Source organism: Bufo bufo, chromosome 3 (assembly GCF_905171765.1).
Source record: "Bufo bufo chromosome 3, aBufBuf1.1, whole genome shotgun sequence".
Lineage (NCBI taxonomy): Eukaryota > Metazoa > Chordata > Amphibia > Anura > Bufonidae > Bufo > Bufo bufo.
Genome location: NC_053391.1, coordinates 559,078,776 through 559,101,393, shown reverse-complemented (window position 1 = coordinate 559,101,393; position 22,618 = coordinate 559,078,776). Strand labels below are relative to the sequence as shown.

Here is a 22,618-nt window from a genome sequence, read left to right as displayed (position 1 = left end):
ACCTGCTTTCATCTGTGAAGAGCACAGGGCGCCAGTGGCGAATTTGCCAATCTTGGTGTTCTCTGGCAAATGCCAAACATCCTGCACGGTGTTGGGCTGTAAGCACAACCCCCACCTGTGGACGTCGGGCCCTCATATCACCCTCATGGAGTCTGTTTCTAACCGTTTGAGCAGACACATGCACATTTGTGGCCTGCTGGAGGTCATTTTGCAGGGCTCTGGCAGTGCTCCTCCTGTTCCTCCTTGCACAAAGGCGGAGGTAGCGGTCCTGCTGCTGGTTTGTTGCCCTCCTACGGCCTCCTCCACGTCTCCTGATGTACTGGTCTGTCTCCTGGTAGCGCCTCCATGCTCTGGACACTACGCTGACAGACACAGCAAACCTTCTTGCCACAGCTCGCATTGATGTGCCATCCTGGATAAGCTGCACTACCTGAGCCACTTGTGTGGGTTGTAGACTCCGTCTCGTGCTACCACTAGAGTGAAAGCACCGCCAGCATTCAAAAGTGACCAAAACATCAGCCAGGAAGCATAGGAACTGAGAAGTGGTCTGTGGTTACCACCTGCAGAACCACTCCTTTATTGGGGGTGTCTTGCTAATTGCCTATAATTTCCACCTGTTGTCTATCCCATTTGGACAACAGCATGTGAAATTGATTGTCACTCAGTGTTGCTTCCTAAGTGGACAGTTTGATTTCACAGAAGTGTGATTGACTTGGAGTTACATTATGTTGCTCAAGTGTTCCCTTTTTTTTTGAGCAGTGTATATGTATATATGTATATATATATATATATATATATATATATATATAGTATTATATATTGTGTGTGTATATACTGTATTATATATTGTGTGTATATATTCTGAATTATATATTATGTGTATATACTGTGTGTGTGTGTGTGTGTATATGTATATATATATATATATATATATATATACAGTCCTGATCAAAAGTTTAAAACCACTTGAAAAATGGCAAAAAATCATATTTAGTATGGCTGGATCTTAACAAGGTTCCAAGTAGAGCTTCAACATGCAACAAGAAGAAATGTAAGTGATACAAAACATTTTTTGAGCATTCAATTTAATGAAAACAACGAATAAACTGAAACAGGCTGTTTTTCAGCTGATTAAAAGTTTAGGACCACACCTCCAAAAAAAAACTAAACCCCCCCAAAACAGAAATCCAACTTCCAAACATGAACTCAGTAATGAGTAGCTCCGCCGTTATTGTTTATCACTTCAAAAATTCATTTCGGCATGCTTGAGGCAAGCGTTTCCATGAGGTGAGTGGGAACATTTCTCCAAGTGGTGAAGACGGCCACACGAAGGCCATCTACTGTCTGGAACTGTTGTCCATTTTTGTAAACTTCCCTTGTCATCCATCCCCAAAGGTTCTCAATTGGATTTAGATCAGGGGAACACGCAGGATGGGCCAAAAGAATGATGTTATTCTCCTGGAAGAAGTCCCTTGTCTTGCGGGCATTGTGTACTGTAGCGTTGTCCTGTTGAAAACCCCAGTCGTTACCGCACAGACGAGGGCCCTAAGTCATGAGGAATGCTCTCTGCAACATCTGGACATAGCCAGCGGCCGTTTGACGCCCCTGCACTTCCTGAAGCTCCATTGTTCCACTGAAGGAAAAAGCACCCCAGACCATTATGGCGCCCCCTCCATTGTGGCGCGTAGAAAACATCTCAGGTGGGATCTGCTTGTCATGCCAGTAACGTTGGAAACCATCAGTACCATCAAGGTTAAATTTTTTCTCAACAGAGAATAAAACTTTCATCCACCTTTGAATGTCCCATGTTTGGTGCTCTCTTGCAAAGTCCAAACGAGCAGTTCTGTGGCGTTCAAGGAGACGAAGTCTTTGAAGACGTTTTTTTGTTTTTGAAGCCCTTCAGTCTCAGATGCTGTCTGATGGTTATGGGGCTGCAGTCAGCACCAGTAAGGGCCTTAATTTGGGTCGAGGTGTCTTGACGGACAGCCAATTGGATCCTCCGGCTCAGTGCTGATGAAATTCTTTTGGGTCTTCCACTTGACTTTTTTTTGTTCCATAACCCTCAGGATCATTTAAGAAATTCCAAATGACTGTCTTACTGCGTCCCACCTCAGCAGCAATGGTGCGCTGTGAGAGACCCTGCTTATGCAGTTCAACAACCCGACCACGTTCAAAAAGAGAGTTTTTTTGCTTTTGCCATCACAACGTGTGACTACCTGACAGAAAATGACAATGAATCCACATCTTTGCACAGATTTGGCCTTTTAAAGGCATGTGGTCCTAAAATTTGGATCAGCTGAAAAACAGCCTGTTTCTGGACTCTGTGGTGGCCAATCCATGTGTGAAAATGATGTCTCATGCTCCTTGAACCACTCTTTCACAATTTGAGCCCGATGAATCCAGGCATTGTCATCTTGGAATATGCCCGTGCCATCAGAGAGAGTTCAAAAAGAGAGAGTTTTTTTTGCCTTTGCCATCACAACATGTGACTACCTGACAGAAAATGACAATGAATCCACATCTTTGCACAGATTTGGCCTTTTAAAGGCATGTGGTCCTAAAATTTGGATCAGCTGAAAAACAGCCTGTTTCAGTTTAATCGTTATTTTCAATTAATTGAATGCTCAAAAAATGTTTTGTCTCACTTTCATTTCTTCTTGTTGCATGTTGAAGCTCTACTTGGAACCTTGTTAAGATCCAACAATGTAAAATATGATTTTTTGCCATTTTTTAAGTGATCTTAAAGGAATTCTGTCATCAGGTTTCACCCCCTCCAGATAAAAATATGGTTATGTTCAGGGAGCTTTCACGATTCCTAATGTGGTCTTATAAATGTAATCTGTAGGCTCATTTTGCAAAAAAAACGCTATTACTAACCTGTCATTCAACAAAATAAGGTGCCCAAGGGGATGTAAATGGATCCAAGCTGCCGCCCTCACCTGCCGCCGTTCGTGCCCAGCTCCGCCTTTCCCGACCTCAGCGCCGCCTCATAATCCTGTGTGACGCCTCCGGCTCTCCCTCCCTCCCCCCTCCTTCTGCTCTAACATCTCGCTCGTGCGCACAGGGCTCCGCCAGTGTGCAGGTCATCGAGAGGTTGAGCGAAGTGCCGGCGCATGCGCACTTCACTCTATGAAGCCGAACGGAGAAGTCCGCACGGGCGCATCAGGCAGAGCCCTGTGCGCACGCGCGAGATGTTAGAGCAGAAGGAGGGGGGAGAGCCGGAGGCGTCACACAGGATTATGAGGCGGCGCTGAGGTTGGGAAAGGCGGAGCTGGGCACGAACGGCGGCGGGTGCGGGCGGCAGCTTGGATCCATTTACATCCCCTTGGGCACCTTATTTTGTTGAATGACAGGTTAGTAATAGCGTTTTTTTAGCAAAATGAGCCTACAGATTACATTTATAAGACCACATTAGGAATCGTGAAAGCTCCCTGAACATAACCATATTTTTATCTGGAGGGGGTGAAACCTGGTGACAGAATCCCTTTAAACTTTTAATCAGGACTGTATATATATATATATATATATATATATATATATACTGTATTATATATTGTGCGTGTATATACTGTATTATATATTGTGTGTATATATACTGTATTATATATTATGTGTGTACTGTATGTATATATACTGAATTATATATTGTGTGTGTATATACTGTGTGTGTGTATATATATATATATATATATATATATATATATATTGTGTGTATATACTGTATTATATATTGTGTGTGTATATACTGTGTGCATATATGCTGTATTATATATTGTGTGTGTATATACTGTGTTATATATTATGTGTGTATATACTGTGTGTATATACTGTATTATATATTGTGTGTGTCTATACTGTGTGTGTATATACTGTATTATATATTGTGTGTATATACTATATTATATATAGTGTGTGTGTATATACTGTGTTATATATTATGTGTGTATATACTGTATTATATATTATGTGTGTATATACTGTGTGTGTATATACTGTATTATATAGTGTGTGCTTATATACTGTATTATATATTATGTGTGTATATACTGTGTGTGTATATATTGTGTATTATATATGGTGTATGTATATATACTGTATTATATATTATGTGTGTATATAGTGTGTATATACTGTATTATATATAGTGCGTATATATCGTGTATTATATATTATGTGTGTATATACTGTGTATGTATATACTGTATTATATATTGTGTGTATATACTGTATTATATATTGTGTGTATATACTGTATTATATATTGTGTGTATATATACTGTATTATATATAGTGTGTGTGTATATACTGTATTATATATAGTGTATATATTTATACTGTATTATATATAGTGTGTGTGTGTATATATATATATATATACTGTATTATATATAGTATATATATATATATATATATATATACTGTATTATATATAGTGTATGTATATATATATATATATATACACTTTATTATATATAGTGTATATATATATACACTGTATTATATATATATATATACTGTATTATATATAGTGTGTGTATATACTGTATTATATATTATGTGTGTATATACTTTATTATATATACTGTGTGTATATATACTGTATTATATATATTGTGTGTGTATATATACTGTATTATATATTATGTTTGTATACTGTATTATATAGGGTGTGTGTACATACATACTGTATTATATTTTGTGTGTATACATACTGTATTATATATTGTGTATATACTGTATTATACACTGCCCATCCAAAAAAAAAGTCGCCACCAAAAATATTTTGTTGGACCGCCTTTCGCTTTGATTACAGCACGCATTCGCTGTGGCATTGTTTCGATAAGCTTCTGCAATGTCACAAGATTTATTTCCATCCAGTGTTGCATAAATTTTTCACCAAGATCTTGCTTTGATGATGGTAGAATCTGACTGCTGCGCAAAGCCTTCTCCAGCACATCCCAAAGATTCTCAATGGGGTTAAGGTCTAGACTCTGTGGTGGCCAATCCTTGTGTGAAAATGATGTCTCATGCTCCCTGAACCACTCTTTCACAATTTGAGCCCGATGAATCCTGGCATTGTCATCTTGGAATATGCCCGTGCCATCAGGGAAGAAAAAATCCATTGATGGAATAACCTGGTCATTCAGTATGTTCGGGCAGTCAGCTGACCTCATTCTTGGAGCACATAATGTTGCTGAACCTAGACCTGACCAACTGCAGCAACCCCAGATCATAGCACTGCCCCCACAGGCTTGTACAGTAGGCACTAGGCATGATGGGTGCATCACTTCATCTGCCTCTCTTCTTACCCTGATGCGCCCATCACTCTGGAACAGGGTAAATCTGGACTCATCAGACCACATGACCTTCTTCCATTGCTCCAGAGTCCAATCTTTATGCTCCCTAGCAAACTAAAGCCTTTTTTTCTGGTTTTCCTCATTGATTATTGGTTTTCTTACGGCTACACAGCTGTTCAGTTCCAATCCCTTGAGTTCCCTATGCATTGTGCGTGTGGAAATGCTCTTACTTTCACTATTAAACATAGCCCTGCGTTCTACTGTTGTTTTTCTTCGATTTGATTTCACCAAACGTTTAAATGATCGCCGATCACGATGATTCAGGATTTTTTCCCCGCCACATTTCTTCCTCGAATACGATGGGTCTCCACTATCCTTCCAGTTTTTAATAATGCGTTGGACATTTCTTAACCCAATTTTAGTAGTTTCTGCAATCTCCTTAGATGTTTTCTCTGCTTGATGCATGCCAATGATTTGACCTTTCTCAAACAGACTAACATCTTTTCCACGACCACGAGATGTGTCTTTCGACATGGTTGTTTAAGAAATGAGAAGCAACTCATTGCACCAGTTGGGGTTAAATAACTTGTTGCCAGCTGAAAGATAATCGCCCATGCAGTAATTATCCAAAAGGAGGCTCATAACTATTTGATTAGTTAAATCCAGGTGGCGACTTTTTGGACAGGCAGTGTATATTGTGTGTGTATATACTGTGTGTGTGTGTATATATACTGTATTATATATTGTGTGTATATATACTGTATTATATATTGTGTGTATATATTGTATTATATATAGTGTGTGTATGTATATATCCTGTATTATATATTGCGTGTATATACTGTGTGTGTGTGTATATATATATATATACTGTATTATATATTATGTATGTATATATCCTGTATTATAGAAACATAGAATGTGTCGGCAGATAAGAACCATTTGGCCCATCTAGTCTGCCCAATATATCTGAATCCTATGAATAGTCCCTGGCCCTATCTTATATGAAGGATAGCCTTATGCCTATCCCATGCATGCTTAAACTCCTTCACTGTATTTGCAGCTACCACTTCTGCAGGAAGGCTATTCCATGCATCCACTACTCTATACACACAAATTATATATTGTGTGTATATACTGTGTGTGTGTGTGTATATATATATATATATATATATATATATATATACTGTATTATATATTGTGTGTATATATACTGTATTATATATGGTGTGTGTATACTGTGTATATATACAGTATTATATATAGTGTGTGTTTATACTGTGTGTGTATATACTGTATTTATATATTGTGTGTACATATACTGTATTGTATATATTGTGTGTATATATACTGTATTATATATATTATGTGTATATATACTGTATTATATATTGTGTGTGTATATATACTGTATTATATGTTGTGTGTATATATACTGTATTATATGTTGTGTGTATATATACTGTATTATATATTATGTGCGTGTATATATACTGTATTATATATTGTGTGAATATATACTGTATTATATATTGTGTGTATATACTGTATTATATATTGTGTGTATATATACTGTATTATATATAGTGTGTCTATATACTGTATTATATATAGTGTATATATACTGTGTGTGTATATATATTGTATTATACACTGCTCAAAAAAATAAAGGGAACACAAAAATAACACATCCTAGATCTGAATTAATTAAATATTCTTCTGAAATACTTTGCTCTTTACATAGTTGAATGTGCTGACAACAAAATCACCCAAAAAAATATATGGAAATCTAATTTTTTAACCCATGGAGGTCTGGATTTGGAGTCACCCTCAAAATTAAAGTGGAAAAACACACTACAGGCTGATCCAACTTTGATGTAATGTCCTTAAAACAAGTCAAAATGAGGCTCAGTAGTGTGTGTGGCCTCCACGTGCCTGTATGACCTCCCTACAACGCCTGTGCATGCTCCTGATGAGGTGGCGGACGGTCTCCTGAGGGATCTCCTCCCAGACCTGGACTAAAGCATCTGCCAACTCCTGGACAGTCTGTGGTGCAATGTGACGTTGGTGGATAGAGTGAGACGTGATGTCCCAGATGTGCTCAATTGGATTCAGGTCTGGGGAACGGGCGGGCCAGTCCATAGCATCAATGCCTTCGTCTTGCAGGAACTGCTGACACACTCCAGCCACATGAGGTCTAGCATTGTCTTGCATTAGGAGGAACCCAGGGCCAACCGCACCAGCATATGATCTCACAAGGGGTCTGAGGATCTCATCTCGGTACCTAATGGCAGTCAGGCTACCTCTGGCGAGCACATGGAGGGCTGTGCGGCCCTCCAAAGAAATGCCACCCCACACCATTACTGACCCAATGCCAAACCGGTCATGCTGGAGGATGTTGCAGGCAGCAGAATGTTCTCCATGGCGTCTCCAGACTCTGTCACGTCTGTCACATGTGCTCAGTGTGAACCTGCTTTCATCTGTGAAGAGCACAGGGCGCCAGTGGCGAATTTGCCAATCTTGGTGTTTTCTGGCAAATGCCAAACGTCCTGCACGGTGTTGGGCTGTAAGCACAACCCCCACCTGTGGATGTTGGGCCCTCATATCACCCTCATGGAGTCTGTTTCTGACCGTTTGAGCAGACACATGCACATTTGTGGCCTGCTGGAGGTCATTTTGCAGGGCTCTGGCTTTGCTCCTCCTGTTCCTCCTTGCACAAAGGCGGAGGTAGCGGTCCTGCTGCTGGGTTGTTGCCCTCCTACGGCCTCCTCCACGTCTCCTGATGTACTGGCCTGTCTCCTGGTAGCGCCTCCATGCTCTGGACACTACACTGACAGACACAGCAAACCTTCTTGCCACAGCTCGCATTGATGTGCCATCCTGGATAAGCTGCACTACCTGAGCCACTTGTGTGGGTTGTAGACTCTGTCTCATGCTACCACTAGAGTGAAAGCACCGGCAGCATTTAAAAGTGACCAAAACATCAGCCAGGAAGCATAGGAACTGAGAAGTGGTCAGGTCACCACCTGCAGAACCACTCCTTTATTGGGGGTGTCTTGCTAATTGCCTATAATTTCCACCTGTTGTCTATCCCATTTGCACAACAGCATGTGAAATTGATTGTCAGTCAGTGTTGCTTCCTAAGTGGACAGTTTGATTTCACAGAAGTGTGATTGACTTGGAGTTACATTGTGTTGTTTAAGTGTTCCCTTTATTTTTTTGAGCAGTGTATATTGTGTGTATATACTGTGTGTGTATATATACTGTATTATATATGGTGTGTATATACTGTGTGTATATATACTGTATTATACAAGGAGTGCAGAATTATTAGGCAAGTTGTATTTTTGAGGATTAATTTTATTATTGAACAACAACCATGTTCTCAATGAACCCAAAAAACTCATTAATATCAAAGCTGAATATTTTTGGAAGTAGTTTTTAGTTTGTTTTTAGTTTTAGCTATTTTAGGGGGATATCTGTGTGTGCAGGTGACTATTACTGTGCATAATTATTAGGCAACTTAACAAAAAACAAATATATACCCATTTCAATTATTTATTTTTACCAGTGAAACCAATATAACATCTCAACATTCACAAATATACATTTCTGACATTCAAAAACAAAACAAAAACAAATCAGTGACCAATATAGCCACCTTTCTTTGCAAGGACACTCAAAAGCCTGCCATCCATGGATTCTGTCAGTGTTTTGATCTGTTCACCATCAACATTGCGTGCAGCAGCAACCACAGCCTCCCAGACACTGTTCAGAGAGGTGTACTGTTTTCCCTCCTTGTAAATCTCACATTTGATGATGGACCACAGGTTCTCAATGGGGTTCAGATCAGGTGAACAAGGAGGCCATGTCATTAGATTTTCTTCTTTTATACCCTTACTTGCCAGCCACGCTGTGGAGTACTTGGACGCGTGTGATGGAGCATTGTCCTGCATGAAAATCATGTTTTTCTTGAAGCATACAGACTTCTTCCTGTACCACTTCTTGAAGAAGGTGTCATCCAGAAACTGGCAGTAGGACTGGGAGTTGAGCTTGACTCCATCCTCAACCCGAAAAGGCCCCACAAGCTCATCTTTGATGATACCAGCCCAAACCAGTACTCCACCTCCACCTTGCTGGCGTCTGAGTCGGACTGGAGCTCTCTGCCCTTTACCAATCCAGCCACGGGCCTATCCATCTGGCCCATCAAGACTCACTCTCATTTCATCAGTCCATAAAACCTTAGAAAAATCAGTCTTGAGATATTTCTTGGCCCAGTCTTGACGTTTCAGCTTGTGTGTCTTGTTCAGTGGTGGTCGTCTTTCAGCCTTTCTTACCTTGGCCATGTCTCTGAGTATTGCACACCTTGTGCTTTTGGGCACTCCAGTGATGTTGCAGCTCTGAAATATGGCCAAACTGGTGGCAAGTGGCATCTTGGCAGCTGCACGCTTGACTTTTCTCAGTTCATGGGCAGTTATTTTGCGCCTTGGTTTTTCCACACGCTTCTTGCGACCCTGTTGACTATTTTGAATGAAACGCTTGATTGTTCGATTATCACGCTTCAGAAGCTTTGCAATTTTAAGAGTGCTGCATCCCTCTGCAAGATATCTCACTATTTTTGACTTTTCTGAGCCTGTCAAGTCCTTCTTTTGACCCATTTTGCCAAAGGAAAGGAAGTTGCCTAATAATTATGCACACCTAATATAGGGTGTTGATGTCATTAGACCACACCCCTTCTCATTACAGAGATGCACATCACCTAATATGCTTAATTGGTAGTAGGCTTTCGAGCCTATACAGCTTGGAGTAAGACAACATGCATAAAGAGGATGATGTGGTCAAAATACTCATTTGCCTAATAATTCTGCACGCAGTGTATATGGTGTGTGTGTATATACTGTATTATACATATTGTGTGTGTGTATATATACTGTATTATATATAGTGTGTGTATATATACGGTATTATATATTGTGTGTATACTGTATTATATATATTGTGTGTATATACTGTAATATATATATTGTGTGTGTATATACTGTAATATATATATTGTGTGTGTATATACTGTAATATATATTGTGTGTGTATATACTGTATTATATATTGTGTATATACTGTATTATATATATTTTGTGTATATACTGTATTATATATATTTTGTGTATATACTGTATTATATATATTGTGTGTATATATACTGTATTATATATATATTGTGTGTATATATACTGTATTATATATATTGTGTGTATATATACTGTATTATATATAGCGTGTGTATATATACTGCATTATATATAACGTGTGTGTGTATATACTGTATTATATATATTGTGTGTGTATATACTGTATTATATATATTGTGTGTATATATACTGTATTATATATATTGTGTGTGTATATACTGTATTATATATTGTGTGTGTATATACTGTATTATACAGGTGAAACTCAAAAAATTTGAATATCGTGCAAAAGTCTATTTATTTCAGTAATACAAATTAAAAGGAATTGCATTAATGCAGCTTAAAATTAGAATTTTGTGAAAAGGTTCAATAGTCTAGGCTCAAAGTGTCACACTCTAGTCAGCTAATTAATCCATATTCCCTGAGAAAAGAGTACCTCAAAATTGTGACTTTGGGGCTTCATAAGCTATAAGCCATAATCATCCAAATTATAACAAATAAAGGCTTGAAATATCTCGCTTTGCATGTAATGAGTCTCATATGTTAATTTCCCCTTTTAAGTTGCATTACTGAAATAAATGAACTTTGCACAATATTCTAATTTTTCGAGTTTCACCTGTATATTATGTGTATATACTGTATTATATATATTGTATGTGTATATATAGTGGATCATATATTGTGTGTGTATACTGTATTATGTATATTGTGTGTGTATATATACTGTATTATATATATTGTGTGTGTATATATACTGTATTATATATGGTGTCTGTGTATATACTGTATTATATATATTGTGTGTATACTGTATTATATATATTGTGTGTATATATACTGTATTATATATATTGTGTGTGTGTATATATACTGTATTATATATTGTGTGTATACTGTATTATATATAGTGTGTGTGTATATATACTGTATTATATATGTATATATCCTGTATTATATATTGTGTGTATATACTGTGTGTATATATACTTTATTATATATTGTGTGTGTATATACTGTATTATATATTATGTGTGTATATATATACTGTATTATATAGTGTGTGTGTGTATATATACTGTATTATATATTGTGTGTGTGTGTGTGTATACTGTGTATATATACTGTATTATATATTGTGTGTATATGCAGAAAGAAGTTGAGAAAAATCCAGCTCCACTTTAAAGGAATTGCGTTTATTCAGCTTGCGGTTAAAAACTCATCCAAGAAATACAAAATTTAGCAGTCAGACTGCTAAATTTTGTATTTCTTGGATGAGTTTTTAACCGCAAGCTGAATAAACGCAATTCCTTTAAAGTGGAGCTGGATTTTTCTCAACTTCTTTCTGCATTTGCTGCCCGCACCTGACACGGGCCATCCGTGCTCACAACTAAAGGAAGGGCAGGTGAGAGCTGCTACATTTCTCTTTTCCTATTGTGTGTATATATACTATTTTATATATTATGTGTGTGTATATATACTGTATTATATATTGTGTGTATATACTGTATTATATATATTGTGTGTGTATATATACTGTATTATATAGTGTGTGTATATATACTGTATTATATATTGTGTGTATACTGTATTATATATAGTGTGTATATATACTGTATTATATATATATAGTGTGTGTGTATATACTGTATTATATATACTGTGTGTGTATATACTGTAATATATATATAGTGTGTATATATACTGTATTATATAGTGTGTGTGTGTGTGTGTGTGTGTGTGTATATATACTGTATTATATATTGTGTGTATACTGTATTATATATTGTGTGTATACTGTATTATATATATTGTGTGTATATACTGTATTATATATATTGTGTGTATATATACTGTATTACATATATTGTGTATATATACTGTATTATATATAGCGTGTGAATATATACTGCATTATATATAGCGTGTGTATATACTGTATTATATATAGTGTGTGTGTATATACTGTATTCTATATAATGTGTGTGTGTGTATATATATACTTTATTATATATAGTGTGTGTGTATATATACTGTATTATATATAGTGTGTGTGTATATATACTGTATTATATATAGTGTGTGTATATATACTGTATTATATATAGTGTGTATATATACTGTATTATATATAGTGTGTGTGTGTATATACTGTATTATATATTGTGTGTACATATACTGTATTATATATTGTGTGTATATATATTGTATTATATATTATGTGTACATACTGTATTATATATATATATATTATATGTGTATATATACTGTATCATATATTATGTGTGTGTATACTGTATTATATATATTGTGTGTGTGTATATACTGTATTATATATATTGTGTGTGTATATATACTGTATTATATATGATGTGTGTATATACTGTATTATATATATTGTGTGTATACTGTATTATATATATTGTGTGTGTACATATACTGTATTATATATATTGTGTGTGTATATACTGTATTATATATTGTGTGTGTATATACTGTATTATATATTGTGTGTATATATACTGTATTATATATCGTGTGTATATATACTGTATTATATATCGTGTGTGTATATACTGTATTATATATAGTATGTGTGTATATACTGTATTATATATAGTGTGTGTATATATACTGTATTATATATAGTGTGTGTGTATATATACTGTATTATATATAGTGTGTGTGTGTGTATATATACTGTATTATATATATAGTGTGTGTATATACTGTATTATATATAGCGTGTGTGTATATACTGTATTATATATAGTGTGTGTGTGTGTATATACAGTCGTGGCCAAAAGTTTTGAGAATGACACAAATATTAGTTTTCACAAAGTTTGCTGCTAAACTGCTTTTAGATCTTTGTTTCAGTTGTTTCTGTGATGTAGTGAAATATAATTACACGCACTTCATACGTTTCAAAGGCTTTTATCGACAATTACATGACATTTATGCAAAGAGTCAGTATTTGCAGTGTTGGCCCTTCTTTTTCAGGACCTCTGCAATTCGACTGGGCATGCTCTCAATCAACTTCTGGGCCAATTCCTGACTGATAACAACCCATTCTTTCATAATCACTTCTTGGAGTTTGTCAGAATTAGTGGGTTTTTGTTTGTCCACCCGCCTCTTGAGGATTGACCACAAGTTCTCAATGGGATTAAGATCTGGGGAGTTTCCAGGCCATGGACCCAAAATGTCAACGTTTTGGTCCCCGAGCCACTTAGTTATCACTTTTGCCTTATGGCACGGTGCTCCATCGTGCTGGAAAATGCATTGTTCTTCCCCAAACTGTTGTTGGATTGTTGGAAGAAGTTGCTGTTGGAGGGTGTTTTGGTACCATTCTTTATTCATGGCTGTGTTTTTGGGCAAAATTGTGAGTGAGCCCACTCCCTTGGATGAGAAGCAACCCCACACATGAATGGTCTCAGGATGCTTTACTGTTGGCATGACACAGGACTGATGGTAGCGCTCACCTTTTCTTCTCTGGACAATCCTTTTTCCAGATGCCCCAAACAATCGGAAAGAGGCTTCATCGGAGAATATGACTTTGCCCCAGTCCTCAGCAGTCCATTCACCAAACTTTCTGCAGAAGATCAATCTGTCCCTGATGTTTTTTTTGGAGAGAAGTGGCTTCTTTGCTGCCCTTCTTGACACCAGGCCATCTTCCAAAAGTCTTCGCCTCACTGTGCGTGCAGATGCGCTCACACCTGCCTGCTGCCATTCCTGAGCAAGCTCTGCACTGGTGGCACTCCGATCCCGCAGCTAAATCCTCTTTAGGAGACGATCCTGGCACTTGCTGGACTTTCTTGGACGCCCTGAAGCCTTCTTAACAAGAGTTGAACCTCTTTCCTTGAAGTTCTTGATGATCCTATAAATTGTTGATTGAGGTGCAATCTTAGTAGCCACAATATCCTTGCCTGTGAAGCCATTTTTATGCAACGCAATGATGGCTGCACGCGTTTCTTTGCAGGTCACTATGGTTAACAATGGAAGAACAATGATTTCAAGCATCACCCTCCTTTTAACATGTCAAGTCTGCCATTTTAACCCAATCAGCCTGACATAATGATCTCCAGCCTTGTGCTCGTCAACATTCTCACCTGAGTTAACAAGACGATTACTGAAATGATCTCAGTAGGTCCTTTAATGACAGCAATGAAATGCAGTGAAAAGGGTTTTTTGGGATTAAGTTAATTATCATGGCAAAGAAGGACTATGCAATTCATCTGATCACTCTTCATAACATTCTGGAGTGTATGCAAATTGCTATTATAAAAACTTAAGCAGCAACTGTTCCAATTTCCAATATTTATGTAATTCTCAAAACTTTTGGCCACGACTGTACTGTGAATATGCACAAAGAAAGTCCAGCTCACCCAATCATCCAAATCACCCGCGTGCACGGAACAGGCTGGTGAGTCTATATATCCTTGATATGAAAACAAATAAAGTTCCAGCACTCACGATTTCTTGGTAGCTAAAAATCTTCATCTTTATTCAGGCAGTAGAAAAAAGTGTACAGGACATCCACCTACTAGTGCAGCCTTGTGTGTATATACTGTATTATATATATAGTGTGTGTGTGTGTGTGTGTGTGTGTGTGTGTGTGTATATATATATACTGTATTATATATAGTGTGTATATATACTGTATTAAATATATAGTGTGTGTGTGTATATACTGTATTATATATATTGTGTGTATGTATATATATATATATATATATATATATACTGTATTATATATATTGTGTGTATATACTGTATTATATACATTGTGTGTATATATACTGTATCATATATTATATGTGTATATATACTGTATTATATATATTGTGTGTGTATATACTGTATCATATATTGTGTGTATATACTGTATTATATATTGTGTGTGTGTGTGTGTGTGTATATACTGTATTTATATATTGTGTGTGTATATATACTATATCATATATTGTGTGTGTATATACTGTATCATATATTTTGTGTGTATATACTGTATTATATACATTGTGTGTGTATATATACTGTATCATATATTATATGTGTATATATACTGTATTATATATATTGTGTGTGTATATACTGTATCATATATTGTGTGTATATACTGTATTATATATTGTGTGTGTGTATATACTGTATTATATATATTGTGTGTGTATATATACTATATCATATATTGTGTGTGTATATACTGTATCATATATTTTGTGTGTATATACTGTATCATATATTGTGTGTGTGTATACTGTATTATATATATTGTGTGTGTATATATATATATATATACTGTATTATATATGGTGTGTGTGCATATATTGTATTATATATTGTGTGTATATACTGTATCATATGTGTGTGTATACTGTATTATATATATTGTGTGTGTGTATATATATATACTGTATTATATATGGTGTGTACATATATTGTATTATATATTGTGTGTACATATACTGTATTATATATATTGTGTGTATATACTGTATTATATATATTGTGTGTGTATATACTGTATTATATATTATGTGTATATACTGTATTATATATAGTGTGTATATATACTGTATTATATATATTGTGTGTGTGTATACTGTGTATATATACTGTATTATATATATATTGTGTGTATATACTGTATTATATATTGTGTGTATATACTGTATTATATATTATGTATATATACTGTATTATATATTATGTGTACATATACTGTATTATATATTATGTGTACATATACTGTATTATATATTATGTGTACATATACTGTATTATATATTATGTATACTGTATTATATATAGTGTGTGTGTATATATACTGTATTATATATAGTGTGTGTGTGTGTGTGTGTGTATATATACTGTATTATATATGTATATATCCTGTATTATATATTGTGTGTATATACTGTGTGTATATATACTTTATTATATATTGTGTGTGTATATACTGTATTATATATTGTGTGTATATATTGTGTATTATATATATTGTGTATATATTGTGTATTATATATTATGTGTATATACTGTATTTTATATATAGTGTGTATATATTGTGTATTATATATATTGTGTATTATATATAGCGTGTATATTATGTGTATTATATATTATGTGTATATATCGTGTATTATATATATATTGTGTATATATTGTGTATTATATATGCTGTATTACACCAAATGGCCATGACACCTGCTGCACCTCCTCTCCATAGTAGGTGGCTCTATAGCAAACAGAAAATGATATGTATTGTTGGATTTCTGAAGTCTAATGTCCGCTGACTGCATTACTACAGATGTGCTATTCCGGCCACGTCTATAAAATGGCAGGAGACCGGTAATAACGGTTACTGGGAGGACGACTGGCTGTCTACAACGTTATGACGTGCTATTTTCCTATGACGTCACACTTGCATCTTCCCCATATAACGGAAGGTATTACCGGGGGTCGAGCACACCTGCGGCCCTTTGTTAGGAGACCCCCTGTTCCGGTAAGGGATGATGGACGGGTGGGGGTCCCCCCTGCCTCTTTGTCCCACACTCCCAATGAAGGGTCGGGCGGATTACCTCATCCCATCAGCCTGTGACCAATCACAGATCGGCTCGCTCGGCGCCGGCACCAATGAGAAATCCTCCAGCCCGGTCTCCTTGACGACGCTGTTGTATATAACGGGCAGCTTTGGACCATGTGTTGCAGGTTCTCTTACACCGACCTCCTTAGAGTCGTATTGTAAGAAGGCATCCTTCTCCTCCTTCCTCTCGCCCTCTTCTCTGAAGCCTTCAAGCCGCAAACATGGTAAGAAGACTCCTGACAGTGGTGGGAGAGGGTGGAGAAGGGGGCGGGGGGATGTTAGTCTGTCAGCGGCGAGAACAAAGGGCGGCTTCTTCATTGTTCTCCTGTGGTAGGTGAGGCGGTTGCCATGGTGACAGCGGTGCTCGCTGCAGTCATCTCGCAGGAAAAGATGGCGCCGAGCTGTATAGACAGTACACTGTGTGCGCACCACGCCCTGTCATCCAGACGTGTCCTCCTTCCAGCACACTTTCCTGGAAACTGTCCCTGTGCCGACACCATTAACCCTCTGTGGCCAGGGCAGACACAATAGAGTCACCTGTTGGCACTGCCAGGCTATAACTGGTACCCAGCCAAAACAATTATTAATCTTATCCTGTGCCCACATAGTGCCAGTCTGGGTGGTGTCATGCCAGTGTAATTCAATTTAGCAATTTTACATAGCAGGACCTGACCTGTTGAAGATATATATATATATATATACAGTACAGACCAAAAGTTTGGACACACCTTCTCATTCAAAGAGTTTTCTTTATTTTCATGACTATGAAGGCATCAAAACTATGAATTAACACATGTGGAATTATATACATAACAAACAAGTGTGAAACAACTGAAAATATGTCATATTCTAGGTTCTTCAAAGTAGCCACCTTTTGCTTTGATTACTGCTTTGCACACTCTTGGCATTCTCTTGATGAGCTTCAAGAGGTAGTCCCCTGAAATGGTCTTCCAACAGTCTTGAAGGAGTTCCCAGAGATGCTTAGCACTTGTTGGCCCTTTTGCCTTCACTCTGCGGTCCAGCTCACCCCAAACCATCTCGATTGGGTTCAGGTCCGGTGACTGTGGAGGCCAGGTCATCTGGCGCAGCACCCCATCACTCTCTTTCATGGTCAAATAGCCCTTACTTTCAAAGTTTTCCCAATTTTTCGGCTGACTGATTGACCTTCATTTCTTAAAGTAATGATGGCCACTCATTTTTCTTTACTTAGCTGCTTTTTTCTTGCCATATTTCAAATTCTAACAGTCTATTCAGTAGGACTATCAGCTGTGTATCCACCTGATTTCTCCTTAACGCAACTGATGGTCCCAACCCCATTTATAAGGCAAGAAATCCCACTTATTAAACTTGACAGGGCACACCTGTAAAGTGAAAACCATTTCAGGGGACTACCTCTTGAAGCTCATCAAGAGAATGCCAAGAGTGTGTAAAGCAGTAATCAAAGCAAAAGGTGGCTACTTGGAAGAACCTAGAATATTACATATTTTCAGTTGTTTCACACTTTTTTGTTATGTATATAATTCCACATGTGTTAATTCATAGTTTTGATGCCTTCAGTGTGAATCTACAATTTTCATAGTCATAAAAATAAAGAAAACTCTTTGAATGAGAAGGTGTGTCCAAACTTTTGGTCTGTACTGTATATATATATATATATATATATATATATATATATAAAAATATCTCCAGCGAGGTGGTTATTACATGGGTATGCGGTGCTGTATGAATGGAGGCATTGTTCCCCCCCCCCCCCCCCCTCCCTATCAGATGACAGATGAAGGCTCTGCAGTCAGGGATGGTGATGTAATGGTGAACTGTCTTGTTTGAAGTGGGTAGCTAGGAGATGTGGGCTGGGCACCCCTGGGAGCAGACGTCCCCCACCTTCTGTCATGCAGACTGCTGGTTGTAATGCTGCAATAGGTGTGGCATGGGCTGTCAGCGCCGCTCATTGTTTCCCATCCTCCGCCATAGAGCAGCCCGGAGATATTCCACACTTGGATCGGATTGGGATTGCTGAGCCTCCCTCCAACTTATCTCTCCTGTATTTCCTTCTCCTGACATCTGTTTAGACGTTCCCACCGTAAAAATCAAGTGCGCCATAAACACGGGCGAGTGATTACCGTTTAAGACCTATTAAAGCTGACGAATATTGACGCGACACTAAACAGTGACAATCTGTTCTTTGTCTCCTGTACAGCGTGAGTGTATCTCCATCCACGTTGGTCAGGCCGGTGTACAGATTGGTAACGCCTGCTGGGAGTTGTACTGCCTGGAACATGGCATCCAGCCTGATGGACAGATGCCCAGCGACAAGACCATTGGAGGAGGCGATGATTCCTTCAACACTTTCTTCAGTGAGACTGGAGCTGGCAAACATGTCCCTAGGGCTGTGTTTGTGGACCTGGAGCCTACAGTCATCGGTGAGGACAATCTCTACTGGTTAAATACAGAATGATATGTAGATACTACACAACGCGTTTCGGGCCACAATACTAAGTCATTCATTAGAGCCCATAGTATATTCATCAGAGCTGAAATCTCCATCTATTGTTTAGCTGCTCTCAATGGATGCGGTTCTCCTTCTAGTTCTTAATTAAATATATACATTTATAGTGTGGGGACCACAATACCTAATTTGGACATTTCTGTAAGGTTGTTTCCAGTGACACCTGCAGTGGTCAGTCATTTTCACTGAAATTAGTCTCCCAATAGCACAGTCATTAGAGTATTCTTACATCTTATAAAACATTGAGGACAGTTTCAGACGAGCGTGAAACATGCTTCATGTGGGAGCGTTAATTCCCGTAGTGACCTCTGCTCCTTTGACGTGACCACATGGCAGTACAATGATTGATGATGCTGTGCTCAGTTCTAATGATTTGTACTGAACATAATGCCATCTGTACAGATCGTTACAGTGGAGGTTGGGCAGAGACACACAGCATTATAAATCATTATAATGCCCTGTGGTCCGTTCAGAGGAGCAGAGTTCACTATGGGAATTCACACTCCCACAAGGAGCAGTGAACACGCCCATCTGAAACTGGCCTTAGACAGACATATTGGAAGGACACAATCCTGCCTTGCACATTGTTTTTCATGCCGAGGCCTAGGCGAAACCCATTTTCAGCTAATCGGTAGGACTGTTAGCTTCAAGGCAGCCACCAATGAGACCCTCAGAAACATCTGATTGACATGTGAGAAGATGCATTTAGTAGAACCCTTCAATAATCAGATGATGTCAGCGTCATGCTGCACCATGTCTCGTGTAAGGCGTGTATAGTAGCGCTGTTCTGAACATTACACAAGCCTTCAATCATCACAGAGAAGCCTCGCTGTTGTCATCAATTGGTTTCCTGAATAAAGCTTCTATTCATTTTTATACAATTATGTCAATTTATGCAGATGAAGTACGCACCGGGACATACCGCCAGCTATTCCACCCAGAACAACTGATCACTGGAAAAGAAGATGCTGCCAACAACTATGCCCGTGGTCACTACACTATCGGCAAGGAAATCATTGATCTGGTGCTTGACAGAATCCGCAAACTGGTAAGTGACTATTTCTGTAGTGAGAAGCGGTTTATCACATGTTAAAATGTTTCTCACTCAAATGGTTTTTTTTTCCACAGGCTGATCAGTGCACAGGTCTTCAGGGTTTCCTGGTCTTCCACAGCTTTGGTGGTGGCACTGGTTCTGGCTTCACCTCTCTGCTGATGGAACGTCTCTCTGTTGATTATGGAAAGAAGTCCAAGCTGGAATTCTCCATCTACCCAGCTCCCCAAGTGTCCACTGCTGTTGTTGAGCCCTACAACTCCATCCTGACCACTCACACCACACTTGAGCACTCTGACTGTGCTTTCATGGTAGACAATGAGGCCATCTATGACATCTGCCGTAGAAATCTAGACATTGAGCGCCCAACTTACACCAATCTTAACAGGCTAATAGGTCAGATAGTGTCCTCCATCACAGCTTCTCTTAGATTTGATGGAGCCTTGAATGTAGATCTGACAGAGTTCCAGACTAACTTGGTGCCCTATCCTCGTATCCACTTCCCTCTTGCCACCTATGCCCCAGTTATCTCTGCAGAGAAAGCTTACCATGAGCAGCTTTCTGTGGCTGAGATCACAAATGCTTGCTTTGAGCCAGCCAACCAGATGGTGAAATGTGACCCACGTCATGGTAAATACATGGCTTGCTGCCTGTTGTACCGTGGTGATGTGGTGCCCAAAGATGTCAATGCAGCTATTGCCACCATCAAGACCAAGCGTACCATCCAGTTTGTGGACTGGTGCCCAACTGGTTTTAAGGTTGGTATTAACTATCAGCCACCAACTGTGGTTCCTGGTGGGGATCTGGCCAAAGTACAGCGTGCTGTGTGTATGCTGAGCAACACCACTGCTATTGCAGAGGCCTGGGCTAGGCTGGACCATAAGTTTGACCTTATGTATGCCAAGCGTGCCTTTGTCCACTGGTATGTAGGTGAGGGTATGGAGGAGGGAGAGTTCTCTGAGGCTCGTGAGGACATGGCTGCCCTGGAGAAAGATTATGAAGAAGTTGGTGTAGACTCTGTGGAGGGAGAGGGCGAGGAGGAAGGAGAAGAATACTAAATGTCAAAACGGTGCTGCTTTTCACAGGGAACAATATAACATCTGAGAATCACACAAATTTTTTTTACTCAGCCAGTATGTTTCTGTGTAGCAACTTTATGTTCTAATGTATTTTTGCTGCATTTAACTGTTCTGGTCCAAAACACTTGAACAATTTATGACATCTCCATTGTGGATTTGTCAATAAAACATTCCCTGTCTAAAACTTATATTTTTGATGGTGTATTTCTTTATTCATATTTTATTTTATTACATTTCCAATGTATCTAGCACATACAAAAGTCAGCTCATGAATGTCCTTGAGAAGCCATGCTTCACAGCAGGATGCCAATGCCTCTGGAAAGGAAAAGTTTGTATTCCAATTATCTTGTTAAAAGAATCCTGCCATGCTGTATGAAGTCCTCTCTGTGGGCAGCATGTTATGGAGCACAAGGATCTGGGTGGATTTATATAGGTGTTTGCAGGAAAAGAATCTCACCTTTTGTTATGCTCAGGAGTCCAGTGGGCGGTCTTGTTAGTGATGGACACCCTTAGCTGTATGACACCTTTAGTTTGGGACCACAAACAATCATACATACATTTATCACCTATCTTGGGGATAATCCTATAAAAATCACTGTAAATAACAGATCAGATTGCAGAAACGTTGTCCCCTTTATATAAACATACCTGTTCTCATAATACATATATAGGACTGCAGAGTATTTCATGGACTTCTAAGATGCCACCAAAATACATATGGTTGTTTATGAGCCTGTAGTTTCTTAAAGGACATCATACTGCAGGTTTTTAGAAAGCGGAGTCAATGTACTGACAGGTCTGTTAAAGCACAGGGGATTTGAATATTCCTGCAGCCCTAGCTGTATGATTGAAACGAGTCTTACATTTCTGATCATTACTTTTCATGTAATTTCACAGTATATTGCACTTCACT

General features: G+C 38.0%; 1 protein-coding gene across 1 annotated transcript; it reads left to right on the top strand.

Annotated features, from left to right (window-relative positions):
* The first annotated feature begins 17,137 nt into the window (after positions 1 to 17,137).
* LOC120995966 (tubulin alpha-1A chain) lies at positions 17,138 to 21,891 on the top strand. Its single transcript, XM_040425536.1, has 4 exons — positions 17,138 to 17,293; positions 19,267 to 19,489; positions 20,475 to 20,623; positions 20,704 to 21,891. Exons 1-4 carry the CDS (start codon positions 17,291 to 17,293, stop codon positions 21,682 to 21,684), a joined length of 1,356 nt encoding a protein of 451 aa, XP_040281470.1. The 5' UTR covers positions 17,138 to 17,290; the 3' UTR covers positions 21,685 to 21,891.
* Positions 21,892 to 22,618: the final 727 nt, after the last annotated feature.

Coding starts and splice junctions, on each gene's coding strand:
- LOC120995966 (XM_040425536.1), top strand. Junction 19,490..20,474: donor CCTGGAGCCTACAGTCATCG/GTGAGGACAATC, acceptor CAATTTATGCAG/ATGAAGTACGCACCGGGACA. Junction 20,624..20,703: donor TTGACAGAATCCGCAAACTG/GTAAGTGACTAT, acceptor TTTTTTCCACAG/GCTGATCAGTGCACAGGTCT.